A 19,403-nucleotide genomic window follows, 5' to 3' on the forward strand; every position below is an offset into this window, starting at 1 on the left:
GCTACTTGGAAGGCTGAGGCAAGAGAATCGCTTAAGCCCAAGAGTTGGGGGTTGCTGTGATCTGTGATGCCATGGCACTCTACTGAGGGCTACATAGTAAGACTCTGTCTCAAAAAAAAAAAAAAGAAAAGAAATTAGATACTTTTTTTCTTTTTTTTTTTAAGTTAGCCTCTTTCTTACTGCCAGGCTGATTTCCAATTTCCTTTAGATTTAAGCTTATGTTTTTTCTGGCCTTGGGCCTATGAACAAGTTCATTCAGCCTAGTAGAAGAAGTCACTGTTTTAGATGGAGTGGGTGTTCAAAAATGGAATTGGACACAGATAACTGTCCTTGTGGAATTTGCAGTTTAGTAGAGGAGAGAAAATGTGTACATAAAGAACTAGTACAAGATAAAAAATAGCACTAGGAGAGAAGTGTAGAGAAAGTGTGGTCAACTTGGATGGCAGATGCTGCCGAACCTGGGGTATAGCTTGAGACATTTCCTGGAGGAATTGGCATTTGTTTGACAGGGCTTGAAAGACAATTGGGACTTGCACCTCTGGAGATGAAGGAAAAGGAAACAGTCTTTCTACGCAGAAAAACAGCATTAACTGAAGGCAGAGAAATAGAAAAACTGTTTAAGGCACATTGACTGTTTCTATGGGCTGAAGTTTGAAAGGGTGAAAGGTGACAATTTAGGAATAAAGTTGAGAAAGGTCAAGTTGAGTTAGATAATACAGAGTCCTGAAATTCAAGAAGTTTGGGCTCTGTTTTGTACACAGTGAGAAGCCTGCAGAGGATTTGGAGAGGGGAAGAGGTAGAGGCCAGAAAACAAGAGACGGTTGTCTCATTGAAGGGAAAAGGAAATGAAGGCTTGAATTACTCAAGGAAGACAGAGTGGATCCTTACTGAGTTAAGCCTGTAACAGAAAGAGGGGAAGACTGCATGGTGGAGACCAAGACAGGCTGAAGTGTGAAGTCTCTACTCAGCTTCAGTTAATTATGGCCTGGCATGAATTTGGCTGCAGACTTACTAGATTTGATTTTCAAGAGAAACGGGAAATCTGGATTTTAATGTAAAAATCTCCCAATGTTTTAAATGTGGGCTACTAGTTAAAAAAAAAAAAGGAAGAAGAAGAAGCATGTCTGTAGCCTAACAATTGTTGAACCCCTGGTTAGAAGTTGTATAGCTGTATGGGAAAGATATTAATGTAGGTAGGATTTATTATTCATTTGTCCATGTTAATTCAGATGATTTCTGTTATACCAGATTTGTATATAAAACATTTAATGTTAAATATTAATAGTATATACTGCAGCTTTCATAATAAAGTCTTAATGCCCTTTTCATAGCATTTTGTATGCCATGTATAATTATACCTTTTAAAATTTTGAAATTTTATTTTATTTATTTTGGAGACAAAGTCTTGCTTTGTTACCTAGTCTGGAGTACAGTGGCATGATTGTAGCTCACTATAACCTTGAACTCCTGGGCTTAAGCAATCCTTCTGCCTCAGCCTCTTGAGTACCTCAGACTACAGGTGTGCACCACCATGCCCAGCTGATTTTTCTTTTTTGTAGAAACAAGTTTTTTTTGTTGTTGTTTGTTTTTTAAGACAGGTACTGGCCTCTCACCCTGGGTAGAAGTCAGTGGTATCATCATAGCTCACTGTAGTCTCAAACTACTCTAGACTCAATCCTCTTGCCTCAGCCTCCTGTGTAGCTGGGTCTACAGGTGTATACCACAATGCCTGGCTAATTTTTCTATTTTGGTAAAGCAAAGTCTTGCTCTTGATCGGGCTTGTCTTGAATACCTGAGCTTAAGCATTCCTCCCACCTCAGCCTCCCAGAGCACTAAGATTATAGGTGTGAGCCATTGTGCCCAGCCAGAAACAGGGTCTTGCTAAGTCGCTCAGGCTGGTCTCAAACTTCTGGCCTTAAGCAGTCCTCCCACTTCACTTTAGCTTCCCAAAGTGCTGGGATTACAGGCATGAGTTGCTGTGCCGAGCCAAAATTATGTTTTTCATGCCTACTTCCTATAAACTTCTGATTTTTCCCAGAACTGTGTTACCAATATTGAAGAATTTTTCCCTCTATTTTTATTCTTTAGTTTAACTTGTAAGACCTAATTATGAGTGATCAAATCAAATTCATTGTGGACAATCTCAATAAGGAGCCTTTTAGAAAGAACTATAATTTAATCACATTTGATTCCTTGGAGCCAATGCAACTATTACAAGTTCTCAATGATGTTCTGGCTGAGATTGACCCAAAGGTAAGAGTTTTCTCTTTCTCTTTGATGACATGGTGGCAAAAAAGCAGCTGTGAGTCTTGGGTAAATTACTTACCCTCTCTGGGCATTATTTTCCATGGCTGTAAAGTTTGTCTGCTAGCTCAAAATTTAAATTATCTACTTGTACTTTACTTAGTAGTTATTTCACCACCTCCAGACATAAATAGATTTGGTTCTGAAATGAAAATGCTTTTACGAAGGTTTTATTATACTGCAAGTTAGCTTGTGTCTCTCATACACTGGTCTTTTCCACTAGAAACTATTTAAAGCTTAACATTCTTCATTTGAATCCTGATCTGACTTGCGTGCACCCTCACATGGAATCTGGGGGCCTCCATACTTCATCTGTTTTATGAAGAGATAATTGTGCCTATTAATGCTCTAGCAGAACAGTTTTGTCAATGAGTTTAGATATTGTTCTTTGTTATGTATACAACAATAACATATTTTTAAAATTTCTTTGTTAGCAAGTTGTTGATATCAGAGAGGAGATGCCAGAGCAGACAGCCAAGCGGATGTTGAGTCTTCTTGGTATCCTTAAGTACAAACCACCAGGAAATGCCACAGACATGTAAGAATCTGATCATGTATTGCTTTTTTAAAGCTGTGCTTTAATAGCCAAACCTTCATGTGCTACAGTCAGTCCTTTTAGGTAAATATTTAGTCTTCCTAATTTGATGGTCTCAGTATCACTGAATTTCAAAATCTTAAACCTCACAATATTATTTTGTCTTGCAGAAGTCTTAAATGGGTCAATTCTTTCCCCAATCAGAAAAATTCAGGCAGATCCACTATAACCATTTTATCACTCATCTGCCATCCTAGATAAAAAAAACTTAAATCCTACCTAGTCAATGAGATGGAGTATTAAGGTTAACACAATTTCCTTGCTCATTTCAGTGATACACTTAGGACCTAATTTTCTAATTAATGTACAGATCGATTTTAGAATAGCCTTGGGTTTAACTTTTAAAAATAGTTATAGAAGGCAATCAGGACATTGTAAGTCAGATTTTGACAAACTGTTACCTCATTTATAGGTTTACTGATAAGCGTATGTATTTTCCTTTTCTAGGAGTACCTTTCGTCAGGGTTTGGTGATTGGAAGTAAACCTGTAATTTACCCTGTGCTCCACTGGCTTCTTCAGAAGACTACTGAACTGAAGAAAAGAGCGTATTTAGCTCGTTTTTTAATAAAACTTGAGGTACCAAGTGAGTTTCTCCAGGATGAAACTGTGGGAGACACCAATAAACAGGTACACAATACCTAAAACTATCTATAATGGATTTCAAGGTGTACATCTTCAAATACATGTTAATCTCTCTTTATTTGCTATCTCTGTAGTTCCAGTAGCTCACAGGGGTCCTCAAACTTTTTAAACAGGGGGCCAGTTCACTGTCCCTCACACTGTTGGAGGGCCAGACTATAGTTTAAAAAAAAACTATGAACAAATTCCTATGCACGCTGCACATACCTTATTTTGAAGTAAAAAAACAAAACGGGAACAAATACAATCACACCGCCTCATGTGGCTCGTGGGCCGCAGTTTGAGGACCCCTGCGAGTCTAGAAGGTAAAACAATATCAGCAGTTCAACTGTAGTTATATATTAAAATAACTTTAGGCTCGGCACCTGTGGCTAAAGTGGCTAAGGTGCCAGCCACATACACCTGAGCTGGCGGGTTCGAATCCAGCCCAGGTCTGCCAAACAACAATGACGTCTGCAACCAAAAAATAGCCGGACGTTGTGGCAGGTGCCTGTAGTCCCAGCTGCTTGGGAGGCGGAGGCAGGAGAATAGCTTGAGCCCAGGAGTTGGAGGTTGCTGTGAGCAGTGATGCCACTTGACAGCTTGAGGCTCTGTCTCAAAACAACAACAAAACAAACAAACAAAAAGTAGTAACTTTAATACATAAATACCATTTTAATGATAGGAGTATATGAGTACAAAAACCCCTCAATATTAAGAATAATTTGGCTAGGCACAATGGCTTACATCTGTACCTAGTACTTTGGGACACTGAGGTAGAGGTTTGCTGGAGTTGAGGAGTTTGAGACCAGCCTGAGCAAGAGCAAGACTCTGTCTGTACTAAAAATAGATTATCGGGATGTGGTGATGCATGCCTGTAGTCCCAGTGACTAGGGAGGCTGAGGCAGGAGGGTCTCTTGAGCCCAGGAGTTTGAGGTTTCAGTGAGCTATGATGATGTTCCTGTACTCTACCTGGGGTAACAGAGTGTGACTCTATTGAAAAAGAAACAACAAAAAATAATAAATTATTATTAGCAATTTGGAGTAGATAGCATCTCATGCTTGAGTCTGCAGAGCAGTTTACTGATCAGTAAGTTGACAATACAACTTATCATCCTGTTAGAAAGAGACTACCATAAAAATTACTACAGTACAAATGATATTGACACTGTTTATTCCAGGCAAGTCCAGACCTATGAGTCCCCTGCAAGGAAGTAGGCAAAAGAAACTAGGCTCAAAGTCTCCAAGGACTTTCTAGTCAGGCATAGGGTAGAGAGAGGTTTGGAGTTTGAAATTTCAGCACGCTTTTCTTTTCTTTTCCTTTCCTTTTCTTTTCTTCTCTCTCTCTCTTTTTTTTTTTTGCAGTTTGGCTGGGGCTGGGTTTGAACTACCACCCCTCGGTATATGGGGCTGGCGCCCTACTCACTGAGCCACAGGCACCGCCCTCTCTTTTTTTTTTTTTTAAGACAGAGTATCGCTTTGTCACCCCTGGTAGAGTGCCGTGGGATCATAGCTCATAGCAACCTCAGACTCTTGGGCTCAGGTGATTCTCTTGCCTCAGCCTCCAGAGTAGCTGGGACTACAAGTGTCCACCACAATGCTTGGCTATTTTGGGGGGCCTCGCTCTAGCTCAGGCCGGTCTCAAACTTGGGAGCTTAGGCAATCTGCCCGTGTCGGTTTACCAGAGTGCTGGGATTACAGGAGTGAGCCACTGCACCTGGCCGTAGCACACTTTTCTTACCAGACTTTTGTAGTCACATTGGGTTTTGGCCTAAGGTCTTAAAGATCTTAGCTAATGAGGATTCTTGCTGATCTGGCTCCTGTTCCTGGAAAAAGATACATTGCTAGTCAAAGAAAATAGAAATCAGGCTTAGATTTCAAAGGACTTTGATTTTTTTAAAAAAGTGCCTTTGCTTAGTGTTTTGCAGTTTTATTTAATAGTATTTACTGATTTGTGCCAGTTTGCCGAAAATACTTTGTTGATCTGTCTTTCCCAATAAATCGTAAGGTCTGTGAAGACAGGTATCATGTCTTACCCATCTTTGTTTTCCTTCAGAATTTTTTTTTTTTTTTTGAGACAGTCTCACTTGGTCACCCTCTGTAGAGTGCCATGGTTACAGCAACCTCCAACTCCTGGACTCAAGTGATTCTCTTGCCTCAGCCTCCCAAGTAGCTGGACTACAGGTGCCTGCAACAATGCCTGGCTATTTTTTGGTTGCAGCCGTCATTGTTGTTTGGCGGGCCCAGGCTGGATTCGAACCTGCCAGCTCAGGTGTATATGGCTGGCGTTTCAGCCGCTTCAGCCCTAGGCACCGAGCCTTCCTTCAGAATTTTATATCATCACTTCCATAAGTTAGTTGCTCAATATTTGAACTGAATCTAAACAATCAAGTGAGTGTTTTTATTTTCATGGCAGTACAGAATAAAATCAATAAAAATATTGATTTTTTAAGATAATATTTATACAAATAATTATGTAAAATGTCACAGTAGATGTCATGGGAGAAACACAGCAGAATGAGATTCCCCATCCTTATCTCTAAAGGTTTTATATTTGTAGGAAACATTATATAAAATGAATGAATGAATTTGATAAAAATCAATTCATCTATAGGAAGTTTATTAAGTTTTTACTAAATATGCTCATGTAAAGAATTAATGATAATAAAGACATATTCTTGAAGCATATCTGAAGTACTTATATATACATTTAATAAGTCATTAGTAGAGACCCTAATAAAAATACATATTTTCTTTCTGAATGAAGAGTTTTAGAATTAATAATTTGCAGATTTGTAGGATACGATCACAAGAAAAATATTAATTACTGTCTTTGCCAACCAAAAATACTATTTCTAAAATTTTGGAGTAATGATTATTAATTTTTCCACTCATTCAACTACTTTTTATTAAACACTGTGCTAGGCCCCATGAATATAAAGGCATATGCAAAGAGTATAATTCTTTCTTTCTTTATTTATTTTTTATTGTTGGGGATTCATTGAGGGTACAATAAGCCAGGTTACACTGATTTCAATTGTTAGGTAAAGTCCCTCTTGCAATCATGTCTTGAGAGTATAATTCTTGTTCTCCTAGAATTCTTGTCTTCCTGGCTCTCACTGTATAATGGAGGGATACAGATGTGTGATATCCACTATGATAGGATAGGTACAGGGTCAAAGAAGGCGTCTCTGAAAATAGTGCATCTATGTTGAGACCTGAAGAGTGAATAGGAGTTATCCAAGTTAGGGGTGAGTGGATCCCAGAGTATTCTCAGGGGGAATAGGATGTGTAAACTGGAGATGAAAGCGTGGAATATTCTGGGGACTGAAAGATCAACAATAGATAGAGTATAGAGTGTGAGGAGGGAAAATAACCAGAAATGAAACTGGGAAAGTATGTTGTGTTTGGGTCATAACGATCGACTTTTTTGTATGCTATATAAATTTAAGGGATGTGGGGTGGCACCTGTGGCTCAGTCGGTAAGGCACCGGCCCCATATACCGAGGGTGACGGGTTCAAACCCAGCCCCGGCCAAACTGCAACCGAAAAATAGCCGGGTGTTGTGGCGGGCACCTGTAGTCCCAGCTACTCGGGAGGCTGAGGCAAGAGAATCGCTTAAGCCTGGGAGTTGGAGGTTGCTGTGAGCTGTGTGAGGCCACGGCACTCTACCGAGGGCCATAAAGTTAGACTCTGTCTCTACAAAAAAAAAAAAAAAAAAATTTAAGGGATGTGTTTTTTCTGCTATTCTTATGATTTAAGTCATCACTGTAAATTAATAGATAACCTGACTAAGAAAACTCTACCGGCTCTAGTCATTAGTTTATAATTTATTAACTTATTCTTTTAGTACGAAGAGTTGATGGAAGCCTTCAAAACTTTGCATAAAGAATGTGAGCAGCTCAAAACATCTGGATTTTCCACAGCAGAAATAAGAAGGGTAAAGAATAGAAAACATAGTAACAATTTTTTTGATTTGAATAATAATGGGTTTAGAATTTTTGTTTTTAGTTAATTTAGTACAAGTATTAAGACTGTAGAGAATATCGATAGCAAATGGAAGACTTTCTTTTGTAGGACCTTTGGTAGTTCTTTACTGAAGAAATTAATGAAGCCAGGGTAAATTTATAGGGGTTCTAACGTGCTATATAGACCACTAATTAGCATAGATTTTAGAAGGTTATCTTTTGAGTACTTATCTGATATACATATATCAGATGTAGAAAAACAGAAAAGAACAAAAAAGAAAAAATTTTTCAATTGTTAACATTTTGTAGTATGTATGTATGTGGGATTATACTATACATAATTATTTGTATCTTTTTTAATTATTGTGAATATATTCGTACTTTTAATGACCAAATAATATTCTATTAATTTAATCATTTTTGGTTTTTAATTTTCATTTTTTTTGCTATTACAGATAATACTATAATTACCTTCTATATAATTTTTTTCTTATCTGTGATTGTTTCCTTAGAACAAATTTCTAGAAATAAAATTGCTTATTAAATCATATGAAAATGTTTAGGATTTTTGATGTGTATTACTTAATGTTCTCCAGAAAATATTTTTACCTTCTTACTAGGCATTTAAATTCTTTCCCCAAACACTTGTTGATGCTGACTTGTATGGGTTTTATACTTTAAGAATTCCTGAATTAGGGCGGCGCCTGTGGCTCAGTTGGTAGGGCGCCAGCCCCATGTACCGAGGGTGGCGGGTTCAAACCCGGCCCCGGCTGAACTGCAACCAGAAAATGGCTGGGCGTTGTGGCGGGCGCCTGTACTCCCAGCTACTTGGGAGGCTGAGGCAAGAGAATAGCTTAAGCCCAGGAGTTGGAGGTTGCTGTGAGCTGTGTGATGCCATGGCACTCTACCGAGGGCCATAAAGTGAGACTCTGTCTCTACAAAAAAAAAAAAAAAAAAGAATTCCTGAATTATTGTGTTTTTTTTTTTTGAGACAGAGTATCACTCTGTTGCTCTGGGTAGAGTGCAATAGCATCATAGCTCACAGCAACCTTAAACTCTTGGGCTCAGGCATTCCTCTTGCCTCAGCCTCCCCAATAGCTAGGACTACAGGCACCCATCACAACACTGGCTAATTTTTCTATTTTTAGTACAGACAGGGTCTTGCTCTTGCACAGGCTGGTCTGAAACTCTTGAGCTCAATCAATCCACCTGCCTCAGCCTCCCAGAGTGCTAGGATACAGATGTGAGCCGCTGTGCCTAGCCAGAATTCCTGAATTATTAATGCCATCTTTATCTTCTCATTCAATCAGGAACTTTAGAAGTTGCTTCTTCAGGGAAGCCTTCCCTGATCCCTAGGTAGTTTAGTTCCTTCAATTCTTTTTGTTTTATAACATTTGTTATACTTATAATTAATATAACATCTATCTTCCCAAATACCTTTAAGCCCCACATAGACAAGCACTATATCTATATATCTTGTTCACCACTGTATTTCCAGGGCTTGTCATAGTGCCTGGAACATGATAGGTTCTTGATAAGAGTTTATTGAATATTAGAAATGAAAGATGAACTCAGATTTAGCAGAGGAAAAAGACCCATAAGCAGATACTTTATATTATGGAAGAAGAATGGTAGATGTCTGTCTGCTGTTCCTCTGTTATGTCCTGTGAGTAAACCAAAATGATAAAAGAACCTGGAGACTATATTTTAATTTCATTCATTATTACCAGAATATTCTTGAACATATTTTTTGCAGAAAATTTAGAAAACATTATTAAATGAGATACAGAAAATAATTCACAAATAATCCTATAATCTAGAGATAACTGTTGACATTTTGGTAAATGTGTTTATATATTTTTCTTGGTATTGTAATCTGTTTCTTTGGAATAATGATGTTGTATCATGACTTTTGCTCATGTTATTAAACATTCTTCTGTGTAATTTTTAATGACTTTCCTTATATTTTGCTATAATTTATTTAACAATTTTCAAACATTTAGGTCATTTCCAAATTTAGATGTAATTAGGATTACTGAGAATCCTTTTGGAGAAATCTATGACTTTTCATGAATATTTTATTGGAACAAATTCCCAAGTGTAGAATTACTAGGCTAGAAGGGATAAATATTTATTTTAAGACTTGATACTGTTTTTTAGAACAGTACTACCAGTAGTGAGTGAGAGTATCCATTTTCCCAAATTCTATCAACACTGACTACTGTGTACATTTTACCTTTAGTTTCATTGTGGTAGTTAGGCTATTTGTTTTTTTGGCTTAGGAAGGAGTTTTTTTGTTGTTGTTTGTTTTTTGAGACAGAGCCTCAAGCCCTGGGTAGAGTGCAGTAGAATCACAGCTCACAGCAACCTCCAACTCCTGGGCTAAAGTGATTCTCCTGCCTCCACCTCCCCAGTAGCTGGGACTACAGGCGCCCACCACAACGCCTTGCTATTTTTCTTTTTGGTTTCAGCCGTCATTGTTGTTTGGTGGGCCCCGGGCTGGATTCAAACCCGCCAGCTCAGGTGTATATGGCTAGCTCCTTAGCCACTTGAGCCACAGGCACTGAGCCTAGGAAAGAGTTTTTAAATTTGTTTTCATTACAAAATATGGAGCTGGTTAAAAGGGAGGTAATTTATTTTTGGAGTCTTTATTTTCAGAGAGGGAATTGGTTAACTCTGGCAAAACCAGATGCAAATTTCTGTCTTGAAAACACCATAGCCTTAAAAAGAATTCTGATGGAAAATTGGCAGAATATGTAGTTTGGCATTTAACAGAGCAGCTGGGGTGTCAGCATCTGTTGTTCGTGTATTTAAACCTGCACTCTTTCCATTATAGAACATTTTTGAAAAATCATGTGCCCGTATTTGGAATCAAAACACAAATGTGCTGGTTGGCAGCTTTACCTTGCTGCGTTATAACCTGTTTTAGTTGTTTTTCTAGATGAACTTTAAGCTGCCAAAAAAAATTACCCTGTCTAAAGAGCCCTGGAGGAAAAATAGAAATGACCTTTATCCAAAAGAAGATCTTTGTTCCTTAATGTTCTGGTTATGTACTCTGGTAGATGCATAATCAAAATAAAACTTCATCTGATTTCTACAGACTAAGAATACTTTTTTGTACAATGTCCTCTTTACTACTTTTTAGGATATCAGTGCAATGGAAGAAGAAAAGGATCAGCTGATTAAGAGAGTTGAACGTTTGAAGAAAAGGGTAAGACAAAAATTAGCACTGTAAGACCTTGGCCCCATGTCCCAAGGACTTGCAAAGATTCAGGAATGCAAATAAAGATTTAGCCAGGCATGAGTGTATATCTGAGGATAGACTCAAATAACACAGACAGAAAAGGGAATCCCCTTAGGGAGTAACCCAAAACTTTTAAGGACCTGGAGTCTAGAGCTTTACTGTCATTTCTAGGAAGTACTGTTTACCAAAAGGAGATGATAAGTGGATAAATGAGTCACATGACATACTAATTTTTTTCTCAAGCCTGACAGTAACATGTACTACTTATTCTCTTACTGTAGGTGGAGACAGTTCAGAATCATCAACGGATGCTTAAAATAGCAAGGCAACTTCGAGTTGAAAAAGAGAGAGAAGAATTTCTTGCACAACAGAAACAGGAACAAAAGAATCAGGTATTCACTTAAAAGCTTTTATTCTTAGAATGAAAGAAATACTAATAGTTCCTTCTGGTAATTCAAGTGTAAAGAAAGAAAAATTTTAGAATCGTAGAAGTTCGTGTTTCCCTTTGTTAGCATGATGGAATACTCTTAGTTAAGAGAAGTATTTTGTGGCACCGATAGCAACTATACCACTTTTTGGATTGTATTGTCTTTATATATTTATACACTGTCTTTTGGCCTGTGCTTAGCTCATGTTCCACAATTATAGATGATTCATTGTAATGTTAAGTAGTAAGTTTAACTACTAATAAACTTTTAGAACCTCTAAAAAGATGTCCTTAAATTCAGGGATATAAGAACATCCTTTTTAGTTTACTGATCATAATACTCTCTACAGTTTACTCCAGTGGCAAAAAAGAAAATCATGAGAAGGCTTAAAATCATCTTTTTTTTTTTTTTTGAGATAGAGTCCCTTTCATCACAGCTAGAGTGTATCCTCACAGCCCACTGCAACCTCAAACTCCTAGGCTCAAGACATCTCTTGCTGAAGCTTCCCAAGTAGCTAGGACTATAGGCACACACCACCATGTCCAACTAGTTTTTTTATTTTTTGTAGAGAGAGAGTCTCATTCTTGCCTAAGCTGGTCTCAAATTCCTGGCCTCAAGCAATCATCACAGCTGGCCTCCCAAAGTATTAGTATTACAAGAGTGAGCCACCCCACCTGGCCTATATTCCATATTTTAAAACTGCCTTAAAAGAAAAACATAGTAGAACCTCCATAGTTGACCATCTCCCTACATTGCCCACCTCCTTAAGTTGACCTAATTTTCATAGACCAGACATACACCACATGTACATATCAGTACAATAGGCTTAGTTCCATATATTGACCACTCTATATGCTAACCAGTTTGTTACAGTCCCTTGAGTGGTCAACTTACAGAGATTCTACTGTAATTTAGTTGGAAAGTATTACTTTAATATAAATCTATCATAAAATCTAGGTAGACTTATACATTAAAAATATATTTTAGGCCAGGTGTAGTAGCTCATGCCTAAAATCACAGCACTTTGGGATGCTGAGGTAGGAGGATCAGTTGAGACCAGAAGTACAAGAGCATCCTGGGCAACATAATGTTATAACAAGAAAAGCCTCGTGTGTGTATTTCTTTAACAAGTATTTTTGCTTATTCACCAAATTTAACAGATAAATAATAGAAATCTGGAAGGTTTTTGAAAAAAATTACGTGAAAAGATATTAAAAGAACCACTTACGTTTTGGGTTTAATACAGTAATTTTCTTGGCTATTATTATTTGTTCCTTTTATGTCATAAGAATTATATGGAACTTGTATTTTCTATTGCTTGCCTATGTGACATGTAAGCTTCAATAGACTGAACAGGTGATAGATCTAATTGTATCTTAAAGCTATTTCATGCAGTGCAGAGATTGCAAAGAGTACAAAACCAGCTGAAAAGTATGCGCCATGCTGCAGCAGATGCAAAGCCTGAAAGTAAGTGGAAATTATTATAAGATTTGAGTGATTAGAAAATATTAATTTAAATCAGAATCTTCGTAAAAGTAATTAATGGGAATTAATTATCATCAAGTGATACCTCAGGATTTTGGAGCATCATTTCCTATCTGGTGAGGAGAGCCCTGATAAAGATTTCTTTGTCTTTTTACTTGGGGTTTTTAAAAATTCCCATCCAATCAGAAGATGAAGATAATGATAACAACTATGAAAGGAGGCTCTCTAGTGTCTTCATGTATAAAGTACTTAGAATGAAAAAAATAAAATAAAATAAAGTACTTAGGATGGATGAGGTGAAGAAGATGAATGGAAAAAAGCAAATCATTGTTTTAAAGCCAGGGATATAAAGAAAAAGAATAAAATGCTGGACCTTAAAACTGAGTGTTTTTCATATTTTGGTTTGTAGAGTAATAGTGTGAATGATGTGAGTATGCCCGGCTCTGTTCGTACATTAGCTTTACACCAAGGATAAACTGTTCTAAAAGCCAAGATTGCACCACCAAATCCATCCTAGGCATTTTAAAAGAGTTTTTGCTCATCAGAAGGGAGTCCATATAAACTGAAGGAGTAATGCAAAGCTCTCCTTTGTATTGGAAAAATATCCCTTTGTAAATATCCAGCTGATTGAGGGTTAATCCATCTTTCTTTCTTTCTTTTTTTTTTTTTTTTTTGCAGTCTTTGGCCGGGGCTGGGCTTGAACCCGCCACCTCTGGCATATGGGGCCGGTGCCCTACTCCTTTGAGCCACAGGTGCCGCCCTAATCCATCTTTCTTTAGTAATCTGTGAAATTCTATAAAATATAATACTTATAATGACTATAATAAAAAAGACAAGCAATTACAAGTGTTGGTGGGAATGTGGAGAAATTGGAACCCTCCTACATTATTCGTGGGAATGTAAAATGATACAGCTTCTTTGGAAAACAGTTTGGTAATTCTTCAACATGGTAAACCTAGCATTACCATATAAATCAGCATTTCCATTTCTAGGTACATACCCAAGAGAATTGAAGATATATGTTCTTATAGAAACTTGAAAATAAATGTTCACAGCAGGTTTATTCATAACAGCAAAAAAATGGTAATAATTCCTATATTCCTAAACTGATAAATGGATTAGCAAAATATGGTCTTTTCATACAATGGAATATTATTCTGCCACAAAAAGGAATGAAGTACTCTATATGCTATTACATGAATGAACTTCAAAATGTGCTAAGTGACAGAAACTACATAATCACAGAAGACCACATATTGTATGATCCTATTTATACGAATGTCCAGAATAAATGAATCCATAGAGATAGAAATGAAATTAGTGGTTGCCTTGGGCGGGGGAGTTGTGGGCAGGGGGTAATGAGAGACAGAAAGTAACTACTAATGGATGTGGAGGTTTCTTTTGGAGCCCATAAATACGTTCTGAAATTGAATGTGCTGATGGTTGCACATGTGTGAATATACTTAAAAACCATTGGGTGAGTTTTATGGCGTGTAAATTCTGTCTGAATAAAGCTGTTAAAAGAGATAATCAAATGCAATGGCATGAGTTTGTAATCCCAGCAACTCAGGATACTAAGGCGGGAGGATTGCTTGAGTCCAGGAGTTCAAGGCCAGCCTGGGCAACATACTAATACCCCATCTCAAAAACAAAGAAGAAATATAATGCAGTATTTCCTTAATTCTAAATACTAATTTTTTTGTTTTATTTGTTTTTGTAATTGGGATCTATCTTTTATTTAACATATTTGTAATTTATTTGATATTTTATAATTGATAACATCTTAAAAATCAAGGAAATATGGTATATTTGATTGATATTTAAGAAACCAGCCTGGCACAGTGGCTCACACCTATAATCCTAATACTCTGGGAGGTCAAGGTAGGTGGATTGTCTGAACTCACAGATTCGAGACCAGCCTGAGCCAGAGTGAGACCTCATCTCTGAAAGTAGCTAGGTGTTGTGGCAGGCACCTGTAGCCCCAGCTGCTTGGGAGGCTGAGGCAAGAGAATTGCTTAAGCCCAAGAGTTTGAGGTTGCTGTGAACTGGGACACCACAGTACTCTACCAAGGGCAACAAAGTGAGAGTCTGTCTCAAAAAAAAAAAAAAAAAGAAAAAGAAAAAGAGGGCGGTGCCTGTGGCTCAAAGGAATAGGGCGCCGGCCCCATATGCCGGAGGTGGTGGGTTCAAACCCAGCCCTGGCCAAAAACTGCAAAAAAAAAAAAAGAAAGAAAAGAAAAGAAAAAGAAACGTGTACGGTGCTCCCTACAAGATGAAGGCTAATACATTTTAACTAGAGACTTTTTACAACATAATCTCTCTTCTCAGTTATACATTTTTTTTTTTTTTTTGAGACAGAGACTTACTCTGTGGCTCAAGCTAGAGTGCTATAGTGTCCGCCTAGCTCTCAGAAACCTCAGATTTCTGGGTTGAAGTGATCCTCCTGCCTCAGCCTCCCAAATAGCTGTGACTGTAGGCACCTGCCACAATACTGGTTAATTTTTTCTATTTTTTAGTAGAGACAGGTCTCACTCATGCTCAGGCTGATCTCAAACTGCTGAGCTCAAGGGATCCTCCTGCCTCGGCCTCCCAGAGTGCTAGGACTATAGGCATGAGCCACTGTGCCCAGCCCGTAGTTATAAATTCTAATTCCAGCAGTACCTCAAAGTTGGCATGCATTTAGTTGTTGGTATTACTTGATTCTTTATTAATTAAGCTTCTACTTTTCAGGAGAATGATAATTTTTTTTTTTGGCCGGGGCCGGGTTTGAACCCACCACCTCTGGCATATGGGGCCAGCGCCCTACTCCTTGAGCCACAGGTGCCGCCCATGAGAATGATAATTTTTAACATAATTTTAATGTTGATTTTCTGCGATTTTTTTTAGGACATTATATATTTTAGTATGTGTTCTTTGGATGTGATGTAGGGTTTCTTCACATCTTTACTGTCAAAACTCAAATCTACCTTACAGCCATTATAAATTCACATTAATAAGCAATTGTTTGTGTAGGCCTAGCCTGCTAAGAAATTATTAAAACTTACTACTGATAATGCATTTTTATTTTTATTTTTTAAATTATTTTTTATTAAATCATAACTTTGTGCATTGATGCATTTATGGAGTTCAGGGTACTGCTTTGATATACAATGTGAAATGTTTACATTGAACTAAGTAACACATCCATCACAATTATTCTCATTTCTTAATAGTTCTGAAATGTACCATTGCATCATGCACATTAGGTGAGGTCCCCCCAAATACCCTTCCTTCTCCCATAACCACCCTCCCCTCCCCCCTCTCTCCTCTTCCCTTCTACTTTCTTGACTATAGTTATGTTTTGCCATTTGTATGAGTGTGTAGGTTGTTATATATTGATTTCATAGTAGTATTGAGTACATTGGATACTTTTGTTTTCCCATTCTTGAGATACTTTGCTAAGAAGAATATGTTCCAGCTCCATCCAGGTAAACATAAAAGATGTGAAGTCCCCGTCTTTTTTATGGCTACATAGTATTCCACGGTGTACATATACCACAATTTGTTAATCCATTCATGGGTCAATGGGCACTTAGGCTGTTTCCATGTCTTGGCTATTATGAATTGGGCTGCAGTAAACATTCTGGTGCAAATGTCTTTGGTGTAAAATAATTTTTGATCATCTGGGTATATACCTAGTAGAGGATTGCAGGATCGAATGGTTGGTCTACTTTTAGTTCCTTGAGTGTTCTCCAAACTTCTTTCCAAAAAGGTCATTTTAGCTTGCATTCCCACGAGCAGTGTAGAAGCATTCCCTTCTCTCCTCATCCATCCCAACATCTGTAGTTTGGGGATTTTGTGATGTGGGCTACTCTTACTGGAGTTACATGGTATCTCAAAGTGGTTTTGATTTGCATTTCTCTGATTAAGTATAATGAGCATCTTTTCATGTGTTTGTAGGCCATGCACCTGGCTTCATCAGAGAAGTTTCTGTTCAAGTCCCTTGCCCACATAGAAATGGTGTTATTTATTCTTTTCTTATTGATTAGTTTGAGTTCTCTGTAGATTCTAGTTATCAGACCTTTGTCAGAAGCATAACCTGCAAAAATCTTCTCCCATTCTGAAGGTTGTCTGTTTGCTTTACTTACTGTGCTCTTGGCTGTGCAAAAGCTTTTTAGTTTGATCAGATCCCAGTAATGGATTTTTGGTGTTGCTTCAATTGCCTGGGGGGTCCTCCTCATAAAATATTCTCCCAGGCCAATTTCTTCAAGTGTTTTCCCTGTACTCTCTTCTTGTATTTTTATAGTTTCATGTCTTAAGTTTAAATCTTTTATCTAGTGAGAATCAATATTTGTTAATGGTGAAAGGTGGGGGTCCAGTTTCAGTCTTCTGCAGGTCACCAGCCAGTTCACCCAGCACCATTTGTTAAATAGGGAGTCTTTCCCCCACTGAATATTTTTGATAGGCTTGTCGAAGATCAAATGACAATACGTAGCTGGGTTCATCTCTTGGTTCTCTATTCTGTTCCATAAATCTACCTCTCTGTTTTTGTGCCAGTACCATGCTGTTTTGATCACTATAGATCACTATAGATTTATAGTATAGCCTGAAGTCTGGTAATGTGATACCTTCTGATTTGTTCTTATATCTGAGTTATGTATTTGCTATTCAATGTTTTTTCTGATTCCATATAAAATGAAGTACTATTTTTTCAAGTTCTTTAAAGTATGACAATGGTGCTTTAATAGGGATTGCATTAAATCTATAGATTGCTTTGGGTAGTGTAGACATTTTAACAATGTTGATTCTACCCAGCAATGAGCATGGTAAGTTTTTCCATTTGTTAACATCTTCAGCTATTTCTTTTTTCAAAGTTTCATAGTTCTCTTTATAGAGATCTTTCACGTCCTTTGTTAGGTAAATTCCCAGATATTTCATCTTCTTTGGGGAATAGAGTCCTTGATTGTTTTTTCAGCTTGACTATTGTTGGTGTATATAAAAGCTACTGACTTGTAAGTATTGATTTTATATCCTGAGACGCTGCTGTATTCCTTGATCACTTCTAAGAGTTTTGAAGTTGAGTCCCTGGGATTTTCCAGGTATAGGATCATGTCATCAGCGAAGAGTGAGAGTTTGATCTCCTTTGACCCTATTTGGATACCCTTGATTGCCTTCTCTTGCCTGATTGCCATAGCTAAGACTTCCATTACTATGTTAAATAGCAGTGGAGACAGTGGGCATCCTTGTCTCGTTCTTGATGTGAGTGGAAATGTTTTCAATTTTACTCCATTCTTTATGATATTGGCTGTGGGTTTGCTGTAAATGGCCTCTATTAATTTAAGAAATGTCCCTTCTATGCCTGTTTTCTTAAGAATTCTAATCATGAAAGGATGCTGGATATTATTAAAGGCTTTTTCTGCATCAATTGAGAGAATCATATGATTTTTTTTTTTTAAGTCTTTGTGAATTTTTTTTTCTTTCTTTTTTTTTTTGTAGAGACAGAGTCTCACTCTATCGCCCTTGGTAGAGTGCCATGGCCTCACCCAGCTCACAGCAACCTCCAACTCCTGGACTTAAGCAATTCTCTTGCTTCTGCCTCCCGAGTAGCTGGGACTACAGGCGCCCGCCACAATGCCCAGCTATTTTTTGGTTGCAGTTCAGCCGGGGCCGGGTTTGAACCCGCCACCCTCGGTATATGGGGCCGGTGCCTTACTGACTGAGCCACAGGCGCCGCCCAATCCCATGGGTTTTTTTTTTTTGCAGTTTTTGGCTGGGGCCAGGTTTGAACCCACCACCTCTCTGGTATATGGGGCCGGTGCCCTACTCCTTTGAGCCACAGGCGCCACCCCCATGGGTTTTGATAATATGTGTCTTCGTTATCATTTAGTTCCAAAAATTTGGTGATTACCTTCTTAATCTCGTCTTTGACCCAGCTATCAGTCAGCTTAAGATTATTTAGCTTCTATGACTTTGTTTGAGTATGGAGATTCCCAGTGCTGTTGAGTTCAACTTTTATTCCATAGTGGTCCAAGAAGATACAAGGAATAATTTCTATACTTTTAAATGCCTAGGTTAGGCTTGTGTCCAAATAATGCATTTTTAGAAATGAAGGTAATGCATACAAGAATTTAGTGTGTAGAAAAGTAAGATTAACAGTTTGATACAATTTAAAATGTTAGCCTGAATATGCGTTCTGTAGTATCTGTTAGCCTTAATTTTATTAGGTTAAATATTTCTCGCTATTATATTTTAATTCTGATAACTGAACAGAATATCTAAAGGTATTTGTAGTATTAGTATTATTTCATTTTTTTCATTTGAATTAGTGGACTTTATTGTGCTTTGGCTTTCTACCTTAAATAGAAATGACTTGGGTAAGGAAATATATATTCGTTTAGTAATAAAATGAACAAATAAAGTTCTGTTTTTAGCATCTCTTGAGATGTTGTTTTAAAATATTAATATGAGCAATATGTTAGTAGATGCTGCTCAACAATAAAATTAATTGCATAGTTAAGTAGTAATAGAAATAATTGGCCCCAAAGCAATAGTCAATTAATTCAATATTTATTGAGTACCTACTACATGTCAGGTACTGAGCTAAGTGCTAGGAATAGCAATCAAAGATATTTCTATTAAAGTGCTTGGAGTCTACTGGAGTAATGACAAGTAGTCAACAGTTATAATACAGGGGATGAATATGCTGATAGAGCCCAGCACTACTTTGTTATATGAGAACAAAGAGCCAAAGCACAGAGCAGATGGCTCCTGGGACATAGTG

At 37.5% G+C, this 19,403-nt stretch overlaps 1 protein-coding gene across 6 annotated transcripts in view; it reads left to right on the plus strand.

The window, feature by feature from the left end:
- IFT81 (intraflagellar transport 81) overlaps positions 1 to 19,403 on the plus strand; it is a 142,135-nt gene that overhangs the window by 1,404 nt on the left and 121,328 nt on the right. For all 6 annotated transcript variants that reach the window (XR_008379424.1, XM_053587250.1, XM_053587253.1 and 3 more), the window contains exons 2-8: positions 2,089 to 2,253; positions 2,739 to 2,842; positions 3,347 to 3,527; positions 7,369 to 7,458; positions 10,632 to 10,697; positions 11,012 to 11,122; positions 12,541 to 12,625. Coding sequence is in view for 5 of the 6 variants with exons in the window: in XM_053587250.1 (XP_053443225.1) it covers positions 2,110 to 2,253; positions 2,739 to 2,842; positions 3,347 to 3,527; positions 7,369 to 7,458; positions 10,632 to 10,697; positions 11,012 to 11,122; positions 12,541 to 12,625 (781 nt within the window). In the remaining variant the exon portion in view is untranslated. The remainder of the gene's footprint in view (positions 1 to 2,088; positions 2,254 to 2,738; positions 2,843 to 3,346; positions 3,528 to 7,368; positions 7,459 to 10,631; positions 10,698 to 11,011; positions 11,123 to 12,540; positions 12,626 to 19,403) is intronic.

Source organism: Nycticebus coucang, chromosome 4, assembly GCF_027406575.1.
Source record: "Nycticebus coucang isolate mNycCou1 chromosome 4, mNycCou1.pri, whole genome shotgun sequence".
NCBI lineage: Eukaryota > Metazoa > Chordata > Mammalia > Primates > Lorisidae > Nycticebus > Nycticebus coucang.